The following is a 19,148-nucleotide window of genomic DNA, read 5'->3' as shown; positions in this document are numbered from 1 at the left end:
GCTGCAGCGAAAAATAGTGGAGCAATATCAGAAAGGAGTTTCTCAGAGAAAAATTGCAAAGAGTTTGAAGTTATCATCATCTACAGTGCATAATATCATCCAAAGATTCAAAGAATCTGGAACAATCTCTGTGCGTATGGGTCAAGGCCGGAAAACCATACTGGATGCCCGTGATCTTCGGGCCCTTAGACGGCACTGCATCACATACAGGAATGCTACTGTAATGGAAATCACAACATGGGCTCAGGAATACTTCCAGAAAACATTGTCGGTGAACACAATCCGCCGTGCCATTCGCCGTTGCCAGTTAAAAATCTATAGGTCAAAAAAGAAGCCAAATCGAAACATGATCCAGAAGCGCAGGCGTTTATGAGGCCAAGGCTCATTTAAAATGGACTGTGGCAAAGTGGAAAACTGTTCTGTGGTCAGATGAATCAAAATTTGAAGTTCTTTTTTGAAAACTGGGACGCCATGTCATCCGGACTAAAGAGGACAAGGACAACCCAAGTTGTTATCAGCGCTCAGTTCAGAAGCCTGCATCTCTGATGGTATGGGGTTGCATGAGTGCGTGTGGCATGGGCAGCTTACACATCTGGAAAGGCACCATCAATGCTGAAAGGTATATCCAAGTTCTAGAACAACATATGCTCCCATCCAGACGTCGTCTCTTTCAGGGAAGACCTTGCATTTTCCAACATGACAATGCCAGACCACATACTGCATCAATTACAACATCATGGCTGCGTAGAAGAAGGATCCGGGTACTGAAATGGCCAGCCTGCAGTCCAGATCTTTCACCCATAGAAAACATTTGGCGCATCATAAAGAGGAAGATGCGACAAAGAAGAACTGAAGGGGTGGATTCTGGAATCCACTGCCGCTTCAATATATATCTTTTAAGTTATTAACCAACATTTATCTTTCTGTTAAATTATTTGAATGACTTCTGCAACGTATGTTAAAGCGTTTCTTTTCCTTTTCAAACACTAGAAGATAATTTTGAATATTGTCTGTACCTCTCACTGAGAGAAAAGAACATGTTATCAGTATGTTTTGGAAAAGGGAGATATGCTTCTGACTATCTGTCCATGTGTGGAAGATTACCAAATCTGTCTATTTTTCTTAGCCAGTCAGAATCATTCAACCTGAAGTAATGACGTAGTTAGTAGACTCTTGTTAGAGTATAATTATTGTGGAAATGTGAATGTACGCAGAGCGGCCTACGAACTCCTTGTGAGACTTGAAGCTGGCTTCTGCTGATGAAACTGCAAACTATTCTTCAGTAAAATTTTCTTCAATTTATTTATTTTCTTTTAAACTTTGACTCCGGGTCTTTTCATCATATCTGGTCTTTTGGGTCTTTAACTGTAAAATTCCCTTACAGACCTAAGACGGTTGAGCAACTAGAAGCCTGTATTAGACAAGAATGGGACAACATTCCTATTCCTAAACTTGAGCAACTTGTCTCCTCAGTCCCCAGACGTTTGCAGACTGTTATAAAAAGAAGAGGGGATTCCACACAGTGGTAAACATGGCCTTGTCCCAACTTTTTTGAGATGTGTTGATGCCATGAAATTTAAAATCAACTTATTTTTCCCTTAAAATGATACATTTTCTCAGTTTAAACATTTGATATGTCATCTATGTTGTATTCTGAATAAAATATTGAAATTTGAAACTTCCACATCATTGCATTCCTTTTTTATTCACAATTTGTACAGTGTCCCAACTTTTTTGGAATCGGGTTTGTATTTGCTGTTTCTGCAAAACTGGCTCTGTTATGCTCCCGATCAGCTTGCGGGCGTTGCTCATGGTGGAAATCCCTGAGTTCGTCAGAGCATCAATTTAATGAATAAGGACATACTTTTTGCATTAGAAGAGTAGTTTCAATCCTTGAAAAGCTTCAAGTCCTGAACAGTGAACTGTGGCGGTGTTTCAGTCTGTAGTACTGTGTTTCTGTCTTTGTTTCCATGTCTATTTACTTCCATTTTACAGATGCAGGTTGCATTTATTTTGTCACGGTTTTCCAGGCTCTTTTTCCAACGACTAAAATGCATGTTTGAGCTGTTTTAACTGAAAGTAACTTGCACTGACATCTTAAAATTGTCTGTGCTATTGTTTTGTCTCAAGATGAACACCAATAATGTATTTTTTTTACTACTTAACCCCTTTCACAGACAAGGCTTAAATCTAGTCCCAGACTAAAATGCATGTCTGAGCTGTTTTAACTGTTTATCTTAAAATATGTAACTGCCATTGTTTTGTCTCAAGATAAACACTTTTCTAAGGCATGTCTATAAAATCTACTTAGATAATTGAACTAAGGTCTGATCCTGGCTTAGCCTAAGCCCTGTCTGTGGAACCAGGTCTATTTGTTTTAGTCACCATGAAATGCCATTTTTACAGCCACTTGTTTTTCCTGAATGTGATGTTAATTCCTGTTCCTGTTCAGTGTGTGGTTATAAATGAATACATTTGTATGTAAACTGAAGGAAGTTGTGAATTGTTCATTAAAACCATATTAACTGCAGCCCTTACATTGTCTCTGATTGAAATGAGTAGAAATAGACATTTAACTGCCTTAGAATCGTGCTGTACATAAAGCAAGATTGATTTGATATTGTTTCCACGTTAATTCAATGTTAAATAGGTGATTTAATTAAGGTTGAAAAAACATTGATTTTACAACCATCTTGATCTGTTTTTCATCATTGGAATAACATTATTTCAGGGTGCAAACCTGATGAAAAATCAACTTAAATTTTAACATTGATTCAATGATAATTTGGTTAATGCATTAACATTGATTCAAGGTTGATCTGCTATCTGGGGTGCTTTTGCCTTTGCTTGTGCTTCTTCGCCAAGTTGTTGTTGACCGACCATCGTCCTACCTGCACGCTAAACCTCTTCAAGAACTCACTCAACCTGCAAGAACCTTTGTTGAACTTCGCCTTGTTTTGATTTTTCACATATACAAGTATCTTGTACTGTGTGCTTGCCAAATTACTGCCTTAAACTTTTAGATTTTTCTACCTGCTCATATCAGTAATCATAACTTTATATTATTACCGTTGGCCACGGGATAATATTTTGTCCAGAATTGGTGAAATACATTTACCTATACGAATAATTGATACGAATAAAGTGTTAAATATTAATTCTGAATCATTTACAGTTTAATTTGGTTCTTATTCACTGTAATTTAATTACCTTTGAGTTATAATTGATCCGAGTTAATTCTTACAATACTCTTTGCTTTAAATTAGCCTAAATGAACACTGGTTTATTAAAACTTCAGAACTATATTCCTATAAACTGAGATGTAAAGAAGCTTTTTGCACAGTGGTGGCCACTAGCGGAGTGAATTGTCATCAGTGATAAGGTTTAGCTAAGAGTGGTCCAGACCAACATTATGAACGAATGACTTACAGAAGGTTTACTTAACTAAGAACATTTCGGGAAACACGTACTAACATTAAAGTACAGCTTAAGGTATGGTAAGGTATTAACAATGTAGAGTTAAAAAAGTTTCTGGAAATTCCTGGTGTTTTAATAAGACTTTTTATATCCACTGTACAGTCAATGTCTCTATGGAGAAAATTACAGACTTTGTTTCCAGAACACTAGTTTATGCTATATTTCAAGCTAATCTTTAGCTAAAGATTTAATAGTAAATCAACAATATCTTTGGTTTTGATCTTGATAACTTTGTTTTAATGTACATGAACTTTCAGTTCTTAGCATGAAACAATCCTTAAAAACAATTTTCCTGTGTCTCAATCACAAGACAGTGACAACCAAAAAAAGCACTCTAAAATAATTCAGTGGCTTTGTAAATATACACAATAATAGATAACTAAAGTACCATAATATAGTACATTAATAATCTCTGAATTGATTGTCTGAGTTGGACATAACAAAATAAATGTCTAAAATTTACATCTATTATTTAAGTTTTTTTCATGAAAAGAAATTAGTATTTGACTAACAAATAAAATTTTTACAATATACTTACCAGGAAGATATTTTGAATAATGTTTGTAACCGAACAGTTGATGGGCTCCATTGACTTCCATAGTATGGAGGGGGGAAATATACTGTGGAAGTCAATGGTGCCCCAAAATAGTTTGGTTACAAACATTCTTCAAAATATCTTCCTTCAGTAGAACAAAGAAATTTATACAGGTTTGGAACAACTTGAGAGTGAGTAATTGATGATAAAATTTTCATTTTTGGGGTGAACTATCCCTTTAAGTTTTCAGTGTCTGTGTGCAAAAACATCTTAAATATCCTCTATGTGAAAACAGAAGAGCAACAATCAACCTTCTTCCTAGAACTCTAGAACTGGAATATTAAATCTCAGTGCGGAACTCGACAGTGGTTTTCTTCATCTTCTGTTTGTAGACCTCATCAAACTCTTCATTTTGTGCCACTGTGAAGTGACGTTTCCAGTCTCCAACTTTACCTTTTGGAACACAAATGATAGATAGAGATAAAATCAAGTGAAAGTACAGAACTCAGAAGGACATCATTAGATGATTCGGCGGTTTATTAACCTTTCCGCATGAAGGGTGAGATCTTGAAGTCCATGAAAGGGATTGTGACATGGTTGGTCATGTTGTTCTGTTTCATGGCATCAAACTGAACCCCTTTTGTTATTTTCTCCCTTTCTTCAACTGAGGTGGACAAACTCAAGAAGGAGCACAAACGTTCCACCTCACGTCCAGTGTCCTGGATAAGATGAGGAAAACACACACTTTAGACACATTTTACACTTGATCAAATGGTCACTTAGTGAATTTAACTTACTTCAACCAAATCCTCATAGAACAAGTACAGTAGGTTAGAATACGTCTGTTTTTTCTCCCACCATCCACTGACATGATCGTACCAAGGACCGAACACATCTGGAGGGAAATTACTGATGTTAAAACAAAACCTCCATACCAAAGTTCTTGATTGATAATGTAGGGGTTGTAATTCAGAAGAGAAATATATTTACATTCTCAGTGTTTTATAAATCCCTTTTAAATCATGACATTAAAATTATGGATTGCACCCAAGCTGTGATTGATTAATCTACTTACTTTTCCCTTTCATAAATTTCTCTAAGAAGTTGTTCCAATCTCCTGGTTCAGGCTGTACCTTGTTCATTCGATCAAAATGAAAATAGGAAACGGCATTGTCTTTTGCATTACGTCCTACATACACAATCTGCAATAAGTGGAAGAAAAATAATATGACAATAAAAGCTTATGCAATATTAGTCAGAGAGTTACAATTTCATTATTTATTTCAGAACTACAATAGAGTACTTCACTTTTATTAATGCTGCATTGTGCAATTTCTGGTCCATTAGTGGAACCAAACTTAATTCCATGCATAGTGACTATTTCCAAACAGGTTTCACAAACATGTCCCACACCTGCCATTTGAATTTAAACTGGCCCATTGGTTAAGGCTATGTTGACACTTGGATCACATTTATTGTTTCAAAAGCTCATCTTTTAAATATAAATTAGAAAACGTCAATATCCAATAAGTCAATATCCAAATAGAATGACAGACTTTGGCAGATTCGATTACATTTTATCACCACATAGTCAAAAGGATCCGCTGTACTTTACCCTTGAGTTCTGCTCCCAGAAGGACTTGGGTACCAGATGAACAGGTAAATGAGTTTTGATGAGACGAGGAGAGGTGGGCAGATGATCAGCCATTTCTGTCCCTGTAACTGATCATTATGATGTTGTTTAAAGTGTCATTATTATCATTATGCTTATGCCAAAAACCCTTGAGGCCTTGGAACAATTTATTATTTACATTCCAACAATGTAAGAAAAGATGCATCGGTGAAATGTTTTATACATATATATACTCCTATAAATCCTATACTCCTATACTCCTATATATAATTCCTACCCGATCTCATGGTAATTCCTAAGTATTTTACAAGGTGGCTACTTTGTACAAATTTTCAAATAAAAGTCAACAGGACTTTTTTTTTTTTTTTGAAAAATGATTTCTGACTTCCACTGAAAGTCCATTGCACCACAACTTTCAAGCTGCAAAAGTTCATAAAAACATTGTAAAATTAGTCTATAAAATAAGCGGTTTAATCCAAGTCTTCTAAAGGGACAATTACTTTATATGAGCAGATTTAATTTAGGATTTTATTCACATATATTGGATTTGGGTGGAATGAAAGGAATGAAATCACCACCCAAATCCATGAAGTGGCCACAAATGTGCTGGGAAAGACAATGTCAGGAAGGTGATTCATCAACACGGCGACTTGGTGGTGCACAGAGGAAGTCAAAGCGGCAATTAAGGCCAAGAAGATGGCCTATAAGGCCTGGTTCTAATCATGTCTGACCACTATATAAGAGTCTCAAATCAGCGGCGAAGCGGGCAGTAGCAATAGCTAAGGCGAGACACTGCAATGACCTGTAGGACCAACTAGATATGCTGGAAGGGGTAAACAAGATCTATTGCCTTGCCAGCTCTCGCCACAATGCCTCCCAAGCCATTATCCAGGTGATGCACGTCAAGGACGCAAACCATCAGCTCCTCATTGACACGCCAGTCATCCTCCAATGATGGTGTGACTACTTCTCGCAGATCTCCAATGAAGAGTTCCCACATCCACCAATTCCCAGCCCTGAACCTGTCTCTGGACCCGTCCTGCCAATCACTGTAGCCGAAGTACTGGCAGTCATCAAGAAAATGAAGAACGGCAATTGGACGATCGCAGAAAACAAGCCACCCCAAGCCTGGATGACCGGTGTCACTGTGCAAATCTGGAAGGGAAGGGCCAATATGAGTGAATGTACCAACTACAGACCCATACATCTCCTGTGCCATACAATGAAGATCTTTAAAAGGATTCCCGATGGGCGCCTCTGAAGCATCGCCAGCACCACCACAAATCAATGCGTTTTTTCCAACGGATGCGGAACGACCGATGTTATCCACGCTCCTCCGCCACTCATGGAGAAACATCGAGAGAAAAACAAGAAAGTCCACATGGCGTTCCTGGACTTGGAGAAGGCATTTGACCGGGTCCCCCATGAACTGATCTGGAGTGCCCTTCGATCGCACCAGGTCTCTGAGGCCTATGTCCAATGGACCCAACTCCTCTACCAGGATACTACCAGTGTAGTCCACTTTCCTGCGGGAATCTCGCCAGCTTTCATTGTTAGCATTGGAGTTCACCAAGAATTGGCCCTCTCGCCCTTCTATTCATCCTATGCATGGATACGGCAATGGCGGACATCCAATCGCCACACCCGTGGACGCTCCTGTACGCTGACGATGTTCTACTCCCCAACAGAGAGCACCAGACCCTCAATGACCAAGTGCAACAGTGAAAAGATCGGCTGAACGAGAATGGACTGCGGCTCATTTTCACGAAGACAGAGTATATGGAATGCAGCCCACAAACCATAGGCACCATCATCATAGACGGTCAAAACCTGAAGAAAGTGGTTGCTTTAAATATCTCGGCAGATGGAGACAGCCTCCCAGATGCACATGCTCATGTCAACACCGCCTGGTTAAAGTGCCACCAAGTCACAAGTTTCCTATCACTCTACGGATCAAAGTGTTGGCCTGCATCCATCAAACACCAGCAGGCCCTCCACACTATGGAGATGCGTATGCTCCGATGGTCGCTTGGGCTGGACCAAGTCATGAATGAGGATGTGCGGAAAGTATTAGGAGTGGCCCCAATCATAGAGAAGATGAGGGAAGCACATCTCCATTGGTATGGCCATGTTGTTCACAGAGGAGAAGAATCAGTTGCCAGACGAGCATTGCGCCTTAGCCCTGATGGACAGCAGCCACATGGTCAACCAAAGAAGAGATGGATGGACCGGATCAAAGGAGATATAAAACAAATCAACGCGGCCCAGAGGACACCCTGGACCAGAAGTAAAGAGTGACGTGTCGAAAAGCAGACCCTGCGCCAGTGCAGAACAAACACTAGGAAAGAGAGATTCACATATAAACATATATCAGCGAACATACATAGAGCACATCAAACATGGTCAATCATACTTGCATGAGAACAAACCTTACTGGTTCTTGCTCAAATGTGCTGGTGTGACACACGAGAACAAATCTCACATTTGAGCTTCTGTTTACCATATTCAATGTGCCTTATGTGTGGTTATGTGTGTTTCAATGTTTATATTTGAATAAAAGCCTAAATTAAAGCTGTTTATCATAAAAAGCAATCATTTCTCTTCAGAAGACTTGGATGATTCATATGGATTCATTTTACAATGTCTTTATGAACTAAAGCTTGAAAGATTCAGAAATCTGTCAGATTTCATAAAAATATCCTCATTTGAGTTTCAAAGATGAACAAAAGTCTTATAGGTTTGGAATGACGGTGAGAAATTGACAGCAGTTTTTGAAGAGTACATAAAACCTTTGTTTTCTGTAACACTAAATAGCAATAAAATGGTTAACTTGTCTGACCTTTTAAGTCTTGAAAGCATGACTCCAGGAATGGGACTCTCTCATAGATTGGCTGGGAAGTCTGACGCTCTAGATCACCCTTACCAAAATACAGAAGGTCCAGTATATAAGAAACCCATGTGGTACCTATCAAAACAATGGAAAGGGAGATTTAAGATAAATGTTTGGATACAAGGTCCTGTTTCATAGTGTTATCTAATTGTTAAGTTAACAGTAAGCAATTAAGAGTAAAGTCAGCATGCTTGCCAAATTGAATTATTAAACAAAAACTTAATGCAGTAGTCTCACCTGCTTTGGGATAAGTGGCGATAAGAATATCATCAGGTCTTGCTTGAAAGTTTTTCACCTCTTCCCAGTTGTCAGTGAAAAAGTGAGTCATAGAAATACCCTCAAAATCAAACATCTCTGGCCGACTATGTAGTTTCAGCTGCAGTATATAAAAGTTTCAGTTTAATGCTGAAGTCTCACTGCACTGACATTTGCATTTACCAGTAACAATATTATTGAACTATGTATAGAATATTTTTATTGTTATCTACTGTATTCATTTTTAGGAATAAAAAATGTTATTTAATGCATTACATATAATGTTGAATATTGGTAAGGGTATTCTACAGATAAGCCATGATAGAAATTTGCAAATATTTGTTGTGTACTGAGACACTGTATGTCACAGTGCACCTGCAATTGTGTATCAAGCCCTACAATTGTTCTTTAAAAACTACAATATTCTAATGTTTATGAATTCTAATGTATAACTGTTCACATCTTTAATACATAACTGGTATTAAACAGACATATATTATACTATCGAGATTTATGTACTCACTGAAGCCATGTCAGGGATTTCCATTATGGTGAAAAAGTGTTTTAATTTTCTGTATTCTCTTCCTATAATTCCTATAATTCTCTTCCTTCTGTATTCTCTTCCTATAATGTTTCTGGCAGCTCGCTTGTGTTCCTCAAAATGCAAACCGGGCTTCTACTCAGTGCTATTCAGTGCTGTCATTGCTATCCTTTTCTCTGTGCTTTGCACTCAGCTTTAAAACAACATGTTACGCAAGTTCAAACAGCCCTCCCCACAGAAATGAACTGAGAAAAAAAAAACTTAGCATTCCAGAAGAGATCTCAACATTGCCTCAAACCCTGTTTGGTCATTTTGCTGAGTTTTTTTTTTTTTAACTGTGTTAGGAGCTATTATGTTACTATACATTTTCTGTTAATTTATCTGTCAAACTTGATAAAACTGTTTGTCAGCATGCACTTTGCCTTTACTAAAGGGAAATCTTCGTAAATGCTGTGGTAACACTGTTCCTGGGTCAATGTCCAGAGTTTAGCTATAACCCTGATTAAACACACGCGCCTGGAAGTTTATAGTTATCTTAAAACCTTGATTAGCTTGTTCAGGTACCTAACCTCTATAGGATATGTGCATTCACTCCCTGTCGTAATTACAAGCCCCTTACAGCCCCTTTTTGAACATTTTATGTTTATTTTTATGTTAATAAACACCTCTCCGAGGCTTGACACCACACCCACTGCACAGCATAGACAAACATGAAAACGTACACATGCACAGTCAGCATTGCCTGCAACATTATTAATAAAATAGTTTTGCAACTGAATAGCTACATGACATTTCTCAATATCGAGGTAGTAAAGTTGCTGTTCCTTAAGCAGTTAAATTTACAGCTTCGCTTTAGAGATGCTGCTGCCGAACACTGTTGAGAGACGCACAGACACATGTAATTCATACACACTTAATCAGTCAATATCTCTGTCTCTCTCTCTGTATTAACTGCATTATTCTGCATATCAATGGCTCAAGCCTCCGTTACTAGCTCTAAAATGACATATTTGAATTAGCGATGAAGGCTTGTGATGAGATGCATAATTAGTCCTAATCTCAACATAGTTTCAAGGGCAAAAACCTCACAGGTGTCTATGAATGTCTGTAAATAAAACTTCAGAACAATGTCTTGAGGTGAGGAAACTGTAACATATGGGAATAATTGACTCCAGGCTGTTGAATTATTAAAAAAAATAATGCAGACCCGAGACGTAATGCTAACGCTCTGCTTCATGTCGTGATCGCATTCACATCTAGGGTGTGCATTATTTTTCTAGCAATTCAATGGCCCGTCTCAATTATTCCTTACTTAACTCTTTGATCTAGGCCAAGTGTTGGGTCAAGTCTAGATGGTAAACCTTGTTTTGTAAAAAGTCTTATTATATTCACATGCAACATAACATGTGTATTTGGAGTTCAACAACAACACTACCCCTAACTTAGGTGCCGATTTATGTTTGCACCGGTGGATGGAACCATAATTGCACATATTGCCCCATGTGTAAGACAGTAGATCGGTTCAGATCAGAACCTCCTAAGGAGGCTTCTCAAGGAGAGACACCAGATTTGAGAACCATATGTGGGATGGCCAAAACCATGCCAGCAGAAGACAAACTCTGCCTTCCGACACGCTTGTTAAGACTGCCGGGAGCAGGTTTATCAGCGGGAAGGCACACAAGTGTGCCCTCAGCCACATAATATTTAACTGAAAATTATATAACCAATATATACATATGTTTCACATTCTTTCTGGGAAAATAAATCATCATTACAACTTCTGAAAGTGATGTCTCAAATCTGACAATGTAATTTTAACATCAATGAAAAAAAAACAAAACAAAAAAAATGTATGCTAACATTTAAATACCAAGAACTCTTTGCTCGAAAATATATAGTTATATCAACCTAAATCTTAACATTAAGAACATCCAGGTGAACAAAAACACCTGAAACTAGAGGTGGACGATTAGTTCTTTTTGTTATTTTAATTTATCTTTGTTATTAAAAAATAAGAACTACAAACAAAAGGACAAATACAACAGGACAAATGAAACAATACAGAAACTGAACTATAACTGAATCTAAAACACAGCAAAGTCTTCACATTAATTAAATATACACTGATTCATAATAAGGCTACAAAAGTTATTCTGTCAAGAGAACAGAAAGAACATTTAAATAAGTAAACTAAGAAAATAATAATAAATAAGTAAAATAAAATAAATAATAATACTAATGTGGTATACATCTGGAACAGAAGACATACAGATTTGTATTGTATATACAGCAGGATGAATAGAATATATACACAACTAATTTTTACTCTCTCTCAAGTAAAAGTGAATACTAAAACAGGCGTAATTGCTATGTTATCTGTTTAAGCTGGAGATAGCGTTGGGGAAAAAACTGTTCTTATGCCTAGATGTTCTGGTCCACAGAGATACGATATCTTTCCCAACTGATAATGTTCACTTAAGACATTAACGTTCACTTAAGTGACATTAACGTTCACTTAAGACATAACCGACTGTGTTTAGATAAATACTCACCAAGACAGATATTTCGACATAACAGTGCATGTATTTGACCGTTCGAGTGCAATAAGGCACGAAAGAGAACTGAAGGGATTGTACGCTGTCGAGAGGCGGCTTGTGCGCGTGCTTGTGCAGACAGTTCAAGACCACAAGGAGTTGTTTTCCAAAACTTATTGCGGTTAACTCTTTTTAACGTCAAGCAAATCACGTATGTAACAGTCGCGTCCCCAGTTAATTCACTGCTATATGCGTTGACCTAAAACTTTGACTTTTCACAATGTTTTGTAGTAGTCTATTAAAATCATTCATATATAGCATATGCATATCGCGATATGTGCATTTGTGATATTTTGATAATTTCGATATATATATTCAGCCCTAAGTCAGGGTACCAAAAGACACAAAGAAATGTAAAAAAGCACTGGTGAAGATTCATTCTTTAGTGACACTGATGGTTGTGTCATCAGCAATCATTCCATAAATAAGGCCACTGCCACAAGGGAGTTTGGTCATTTTGGTCTTTTTCATACCCTGGAGCAAGTGCTTCAAACTCCTCATGCCAAGAAAATGCTTTCAGAAAGTGGCAGCCCTGCAAAGAAAGATCTTCCTGCTGGTGAAACAAAACAATTGCCAAAGCAATAAGAAAGCTAATTAAACTGTATATATATCTTTATTTTATTATTATTATATTTTTCATTTTTATAAATATATACCTGTTTTTCCCACATTTACTGAAAAGCTGTGGAATAATTTTTACACTTTAAGATATGATATATGATATTTATATCTATGTGTAATTCTATTTTTCTGTCTTTCTTTCTTTTTTTATTGTTCTGAATTCCTGTTTTGTAATCTCACCTCTCACTTTCTCAATAAAAAAAAGAAAAAAAAAATTGAAAAAAGAAAAGCTAATTAAGATGTTCAAAAACAAAGATGCAAAGAAAACAAATTGGAGACATTTCCCTTACAGAGGATAGAGATATTGTCAGTACTGAAGGAGAAAGAAGAGATCCTTAAGGTCTTTGCTCTTTCAGGAAAGTGGAATGAGGCTTTATTTCAGGGAACTATTAGGTGTCCAGATTGATGATAGCTTCAAGGAGTCAACAGCCACCAAGTTCAGAATAATTCTGTGGTATTTTCAGTTTGTTTAAACTGAGCCACTATTCTGAACCAAACCCTGGCAGGAGGTGATGAAACTTGTGCGGTTGTGTGGATACTTCTTACCCAGCCAAGACAAGATGTTCCTAAATGTCAGTGAACTGTTGTTTGACACCACCAGATAATGTTCTACTCGTATTAGCTGTAAAACATTGACTATCCAGTGGAGTTTGCAGCTATGCTGGAGTTCTTTAAGTATTCAGTATGCATTACACATCACACAGAGAAAAGGCAGAGGTAAAGGGTTTGAAGGTCATTAGACAGGATGGGTAACCCTGTTTATGAATGGGCCTCCAAGGATGACAAAACCAGTTGTTTCTTTTATTAAGTTAAACTTGTTCTTTTTTTTATTATTTGGATAATAATCTAATTAAAAATTATAAAGCAACAATGCTGTTGTGAAAGTTTGGACAATGTTCACTTGTTAATCTCTAAAACATTTATTCCTTAAAGCTACATTAAACAATATTAAATGAATTTTGATGCTAGGGCTGTCACAATAACCACAATACTGTAATACCGCGCTATTGGGAAAAGCAACTGCAAAGCAACTGCAAAAACTGTGGCAACTGCAATTCTTAAGACTGGCAGCGGCTCTCATCCCAAAACCAAATGTAATGTTGACAGTTGGGGAACATTTCGACTTTTAACCCAATGAAAAGGGAGAGCTGGCCAATTTAGATAAGGCAATATACGAAATCTCAAGGCTTGTATGTACTCACAGTGATGGTAGTGGAGCTCTGGTAGATTTGTTTGGCCTCTTACTTTTCAGGCAGTAGCTTTTTAGTGACGTGATGCTCCACATCTCGCTGCATATGCGGCCAATAAAAAAGTGTTCGCTCCACTCCCAAATGACCCATTTCCTGGTGTAGCTGTTGGAGGACTAAATTATGAAATCTTTGAGATCATCAGGTCCCCCTCCTGAGCTGTTTTCAGGGCCTCACTGGATATTTGTGCCACAGGTGATGCATGTTGTTCACGTTCCCTCTCCTGTGTGAGAGCTGTTGCATCTCTCTTAACAGATAACACTTTCATCACACTGGAAACTTCCTCAGCTAGAGCATTCTGGGTATGGGTCTGCATATACTTTTCCAGAGGCATCCTGGACAACCCTTAAGCATCTGCATTTGCTTTTCCAGATCTGTATTTTTTTGTAAACCTGAAGTCTGCTAACTCGGCTACCCACCTGTGTGTTATGGCATTTAACTTGGCCGTGGTGGTCAAGGGGTTATTGTCAGTGTATGCCACAAATGAAGGGGCACAATAGGTAATCCTATTGTGTAAATAAATTTCATACTTGCCAGAGTGAAGATGTTAATTCTTTTTGGCAGCTGAAAGAGTTCTTGAGTCATAGGCAATGACTACTGACCTCCCTTCTTGTCTCTGATAGAGGATGGCCCCCTGCCTGACCTGTTGAAAAGAGATGGTATTCATCCTTCCCGGGATGGTGCTGCTCTTCTCTCTAGTAATATGGCACATAGTCTTAGAACTGAAACATGACAAACTGGCCCAAGTCAGGAAGCAGACAGACTGGCTAAACCGACCGTCTGCTAGCTGCCTCACGTTACAGAAGTCAGAAAATTCAGATAACTCCCAACACATAGAAACTCTTACACCTAGATATTTTCAAATAGAGACTGTGTCTGTACCCCGAATTAGTAAAAACAAAAAACTTCCAAACCCATTTAATGGAAAAATTTAATTGATGTTCAACAAATAAAAAATAGAGATAATAATGCTAAACAAATGATAAAACTCGGGTTGTTAAATATTAGATCCCTTTCTTCAAAATCACTTATTGTTAATGATATTATCAAAGATAATAATCTAGATGTGCTGTGTTTGACAGAAACTTGGCTAAAACCGGACGATTACATTACTTTAAATGAGTCTAGTCCTCAAGGTTATGATTATCGACACAATGCCCGTCAGAAAGGCAAAGGGGGAGGTGTTGCTGTAATCTATAGAAATATTTACAGTATTAGTCAAAAGTCTTTCAAACATAATTCCTTCGAAGTGATGGTACTTTACGTAACATTATGTAGGTTGACATTTGTGCTGGCTACTGTATACAGGCCACCAGGACACAATACAGACTTTATCAAAGAATTTGCTGATTTTCTGTCGGAGTTAGTATTAGCTGCAGATAAAGTCCTTGTTGTCGGTGATTTTAATATCCATGTAGATAATAAAAAAGACGCATTAGGATTGGCATTTGCAGATATTCTAAACTCTATTGGTGTTAGACAACATGTGTCAGGACCCACTCATTGTCGTAATCATACTTTAGATCTAATATTGTCACATGGAATCGATATTGATGCTGTTGAAATTCTGCAGCAGAGTAACGACATCTCAGATCATTATCTAGTCTCGTGTATACTACATTTAGTCAAGACGGCTAAACTGCCTCCATGCCATAAATATGGTAGAACCATCACTTCTACCACTAAAGATCTCTTTATAAATAATCTTCCTGAACAGTTTCATCGCCTTAGCATACCAGAAAGCTTAGAAGACCTCGATGTTGTAACAGAAACTATTGCCTCTGTCTTTTCCAGCACATTAGACTCAGTTGCTCCTTTGCGCTTAAAAAAGATTAAGGAAATTAATCCAATGCCATGGTACAATGAGCACACTCGGGCCCTAAAGGTAGCAGCCAGAAAAATGGAGCGCAGCTGGAAGAAAACAAAACTAGAAGTATTTCGCATTTCGTGGAGAGAGAGAATGATTGAGTACAGAAAGGCCTTAAAATCTGCTAGATCTGCTTATTTTTCAAAACTTTTAGAAGAAATTAAACACAACCCTAGGTATTTATTTGATACAGTGGCTAAATTAACAAGAAATAAAGCTTCAACTTCTGATGTTTCCAAAGAGCACAGCAGTAATGACTTTATGAACTTCTTTACTTGCAAGATTGATAATATTAGAGAAAAAATTATAACCATGCAACCGTCTATTACTGTATCGCGTCAGCATTGTAGTGTCCCTGAGGAAAAATTCAATTCATTTACTGCTTTAGGAGAGGAAGAATTGTCTAAACTTGTTAAATCATCAAAATCAACAACATGTATGTTAGACCCTATACCGACTAAGCTATTGAAAGAAATGCTTCCAGAGGTTATAGATCCTCTTCTTAATATCGTCAATTCATCTTTATCACTAGGACACGTACCAAAAACTTTTAAGCTGGCTATTATTAAACCTCTTATTAAAAAACCACAACTTGATCCTAGAGAATTAGTCAATTACAGGCCGATCTCAAATCTCACTTTTCTGTCAAAAATACTAGAAAAGGCAGTATCCTCACAACTATGTTCCTTTTTAGGAAGAAATAGTATCTGTGAGGATTTCCAGTCAGGATTTAGACCGTACCATAGTACTGAGACTGCTCTCATTAGAGTTACTAATGATTTGCTCTTATCATCAGATCGTGGTTGTATCTCTCCATTAGTGTTACTGGATCTTAGTGCTGCATTTGACACTATTGATCACAATATTCTTTTAAATAGACTCGAAAATTATGTTGGCATTAGTGGAATTGCATTGTCATGGTTCAAATCATACTTATCTGACCGTTATCAGTTTGTAGTAGTAAACAAAGAGATGTCATATCGATCACAAGTTCAATATGGAGTACCGCAAGGCTCAGTACTAGGACCGTTGCTGTTCACTCTGTACATGCTACCCTTCGGAGATATCATTAGGAAGCATGGCGTTAGTTTTCACTGTTACGCTGATGATACTCAGCTCTATATTTCTTCGTGCCCTGACGAAACTTACCAATTCACAAAATTAACAGAATGCATAGCTGATATAAATATGATATGATATGATTCAGAAAAAAACGAGATTCTAATTTTTGGACCAAAAACTTCTTCACGTAATAACCTAGAATACTGTCTAACACTTGATGGCTCTGTTAAGTCTTCGTCGTCACTTAGGAACCTGGGTGTGCTCTTTGATACCAATCTTTCATTTGAAGGCCATGTTTCTAGCATCTGTAAAACCGCATTCTTCTATCTTAAAAATATATCTAAACTACGACATATGCCCTCAATGACAAATGCAGAACAGTTAGTTCATGCGTTCATGACCTCAAGGCTAGATTACTGTAACGCTCTACTGGGTGGTTGTTCTGCTCGCCTGATAAATAAACTACAGCTGGTACAAAATGCAGCAGCTAGAGTTCTTACTAGAACCAGGAAGTATGACCATATTAGCCCAGTTCTGTCAACACTGCATTGGCTTCCTGTTAAACATCGTATAGATTTTAAAATCTTGCTAATTACTTACAAAGCACTAAATGGTTTAGCTCCCCAGTACCTGAGCGAGCTCCTAATTCATTATAGTCCTTCACGTCTATTGCGATCTCAGAATTCAGGCCAGCTGATAATACCTAGAATATCAAAATCAACCGCAGGTGGTAGATCCTTCTCCTATTTGGCACCTAAACTCTGGAACAATCTTCCTTGCATTGTTCGGGAAGCAGACACACTCTGTCAGTTTAAATCTAGACTAAAAAGGCATTTCTTTAACCTGGCATACACATAACACATTACCAATTTATATTTTCAAATCTGTTAAAGGATTATTAGGCTGCATAAATTAGGTCAGCCGGAGCCAGGAACACTTCCTATAACACCTGATGTACTCGTTACATCAGAAGAAGAATGGCATCTACGCTAATATTAGTCTTTCTGGTTATCCCGAGGTTCACCGTAGTCAACCGGATCCAGGCCGTATCCAGGTGAGATTGAGGACCTACGCCTTGACACGACCACAACGCAGCCCTGAAGTATCAGCAGAGATTGAGTCAACTAGATCATCCACTGTGAGGGCCTCATCGACACGACAGCCACGACACAGTTCCTCAACAACCGTCCATACCGCCGTGATGAATACGATCCTCAATTGGATGGAACTGGAATAAATACTTTGAATGTTGATATGTATGATAGCTACCTGAATCGTAACAAAGCACTGTTGGCCAGAGGAGAACTGGCACCCCGACTAAGCCTGGTTTCTCCCAAGGTTTTTTTCTCCATTTAAACACCTATTTGCCACTTGTCTGCCACCTGATGTCACCTGATGGAGTTTGGGTTCCTTGCCGCTGTCGCCTTTGGCTTGCTTAGTTGGGGACACTTGACATTTGACTTGACATTTGATATTCAACAGTGCTTTGATCTGCCTGCATTGACACTATTCTTTTAAGAGCTGCTGTGCAGCCAAATAATGTACCAGTTATCACTGTAAAGCTGCTTTGACACAATCTACATTGTAAAAAGCGCTATATAAATAAAGGTGACTTAACTTGACTTGACTAGAGAGGTAATCAATGAGTTGGTAGAGTACAGACTGGTGTTTGTCAGTCCATGCCATTGGATGGTAAAAGGGGAGTTAATTTTGATTCTTGCTGTTCTTTCTAGCCTTTGGTTTTGTTTTTGGCTTGACAGCTCTTTCTTCTGTTGACTTTTACATATCCTGTGTGTATGCATAGTATATCCTTTCCCCGAGCTTATGACTGCACATGTGCATTGGCTCCTCCAGCCTGAAAAATTAGCTTTTTTAACACTATTTGAACATAAACAAAATTTAGTTCCTCAAAAATTCTTGGATCTGTGGGTGGCGATCTGTAACAATGCATTCAAGCTTCACACCATGTGCCTCCAGATGTTCAACACTTCTTTTTAGTCCCTCCTTTTCCATATGGTAACTTCCTGCTACCTCATCGCTCGCGTTTTAGAAAAAAAAATCAAGTAAAAAAATTACATAAATAAAAGTACATACAGGCACCGAATGTTATATGTAGTGCAGCTGAATTTATTTTATAGATGTATTGGTACTCACCTGCACTAGCTGTATGTCCAATATGATGTTGCTCTCAAGGTCCATTAAGGTATAGGTACCATACTTAGCTGAGTGGCCTAAAAGATATTTTTATGTGTGATTACATATACATATGGTCATAATAAATGACGCGATTTAAAAAAGTATATGGCAGCAGATAACTGGAGGTTACCCAGGTGTGCTGTCAACAATAGGTTGGCTTTGCCATTTTCTAAAGTATTGACGACGAGGGCACAATTGATCAATTGCAACAAAAGACCCTTTTCTTCGAG

General features: G+C 37.8%; 2 protein-coding genes across 3 annotated transcripts in view; both read right to left on the bottom strand.

Moving 5' to 3' along the window:
• Positions 1-9,623, bottom strand: part of LOC127517815 (cytosolic sulfotransferase 3-like) — a 28,239-nt gene extending 18,616 nt beyond the window's left edge. The window contains exon 1 of the mRNA XM_051903943.1: positions 9,422-9,623. The gene's annotated coding sequence lies outside the window, so the exon portion shown is untranslated. The remainder of the gene's footprint in view (positions 1-9,421) is intronic.
• Positions 3,545-9,491, bottom strand: LOC127517814 (cytosolic sulfotransferase 3-like). Of its 2 annotated transcripts, none has more exons than XM_051903941.1 (8): positions 9,314-9,491; positions 8,773-8,911; positions 8,485-8,610; positions 5,628-5,734; positions 5,088-5,214; positions 4,810-4,907; positions 4,557-4,731; positions 3,545-4,465 (listed from the first exon to the last, which is right to left on the bottom strand). In XM_051903941.1, the coding sequence occupies exons 1-8, from the start codon at positions 9,335-9,337 to the stop codon at positions 4,353-4,355; spliced, it is 909 nt and encodes a 302-aa protein (XP_051759901.1). In that variant the 5' UTR covers positions 9,338-9,491; the 3' UTR covers positions 3,545-4,352. The 2 variants fall into 2 exon arrangements, with proteins under 2 accessions (XP_051759901.1, XP_051759902.1); XM_051903942.1 differs by having other exon boundaries at positions 5,628-5,728.
• Positions 9,624-19,148: the final 9,525 nt, after the last annotated feature.

This window comes from Ctenopharyngodon idella, chromosome 8 (assembly GCF_019924925.1).
Source record: "Ctenopharyngodon idella isolate HZGC_01 chromosome 8, HZGC01, whole genome shotgun sequence".
Classification (NCBI taxonomy): domain Eukaryota; kingdom Metazoa; phylum Chordata; class Actinopteri; order Cypriniformes; family Xenocyprididae; genus Ctenopharyngodon; species Ctenopharyngodon idella.
The sequence above is the reverse complement of the archived record's forward strand: the minus strand, read 5'-3'. Positions and strand labels throughout refer to the sequence as shown.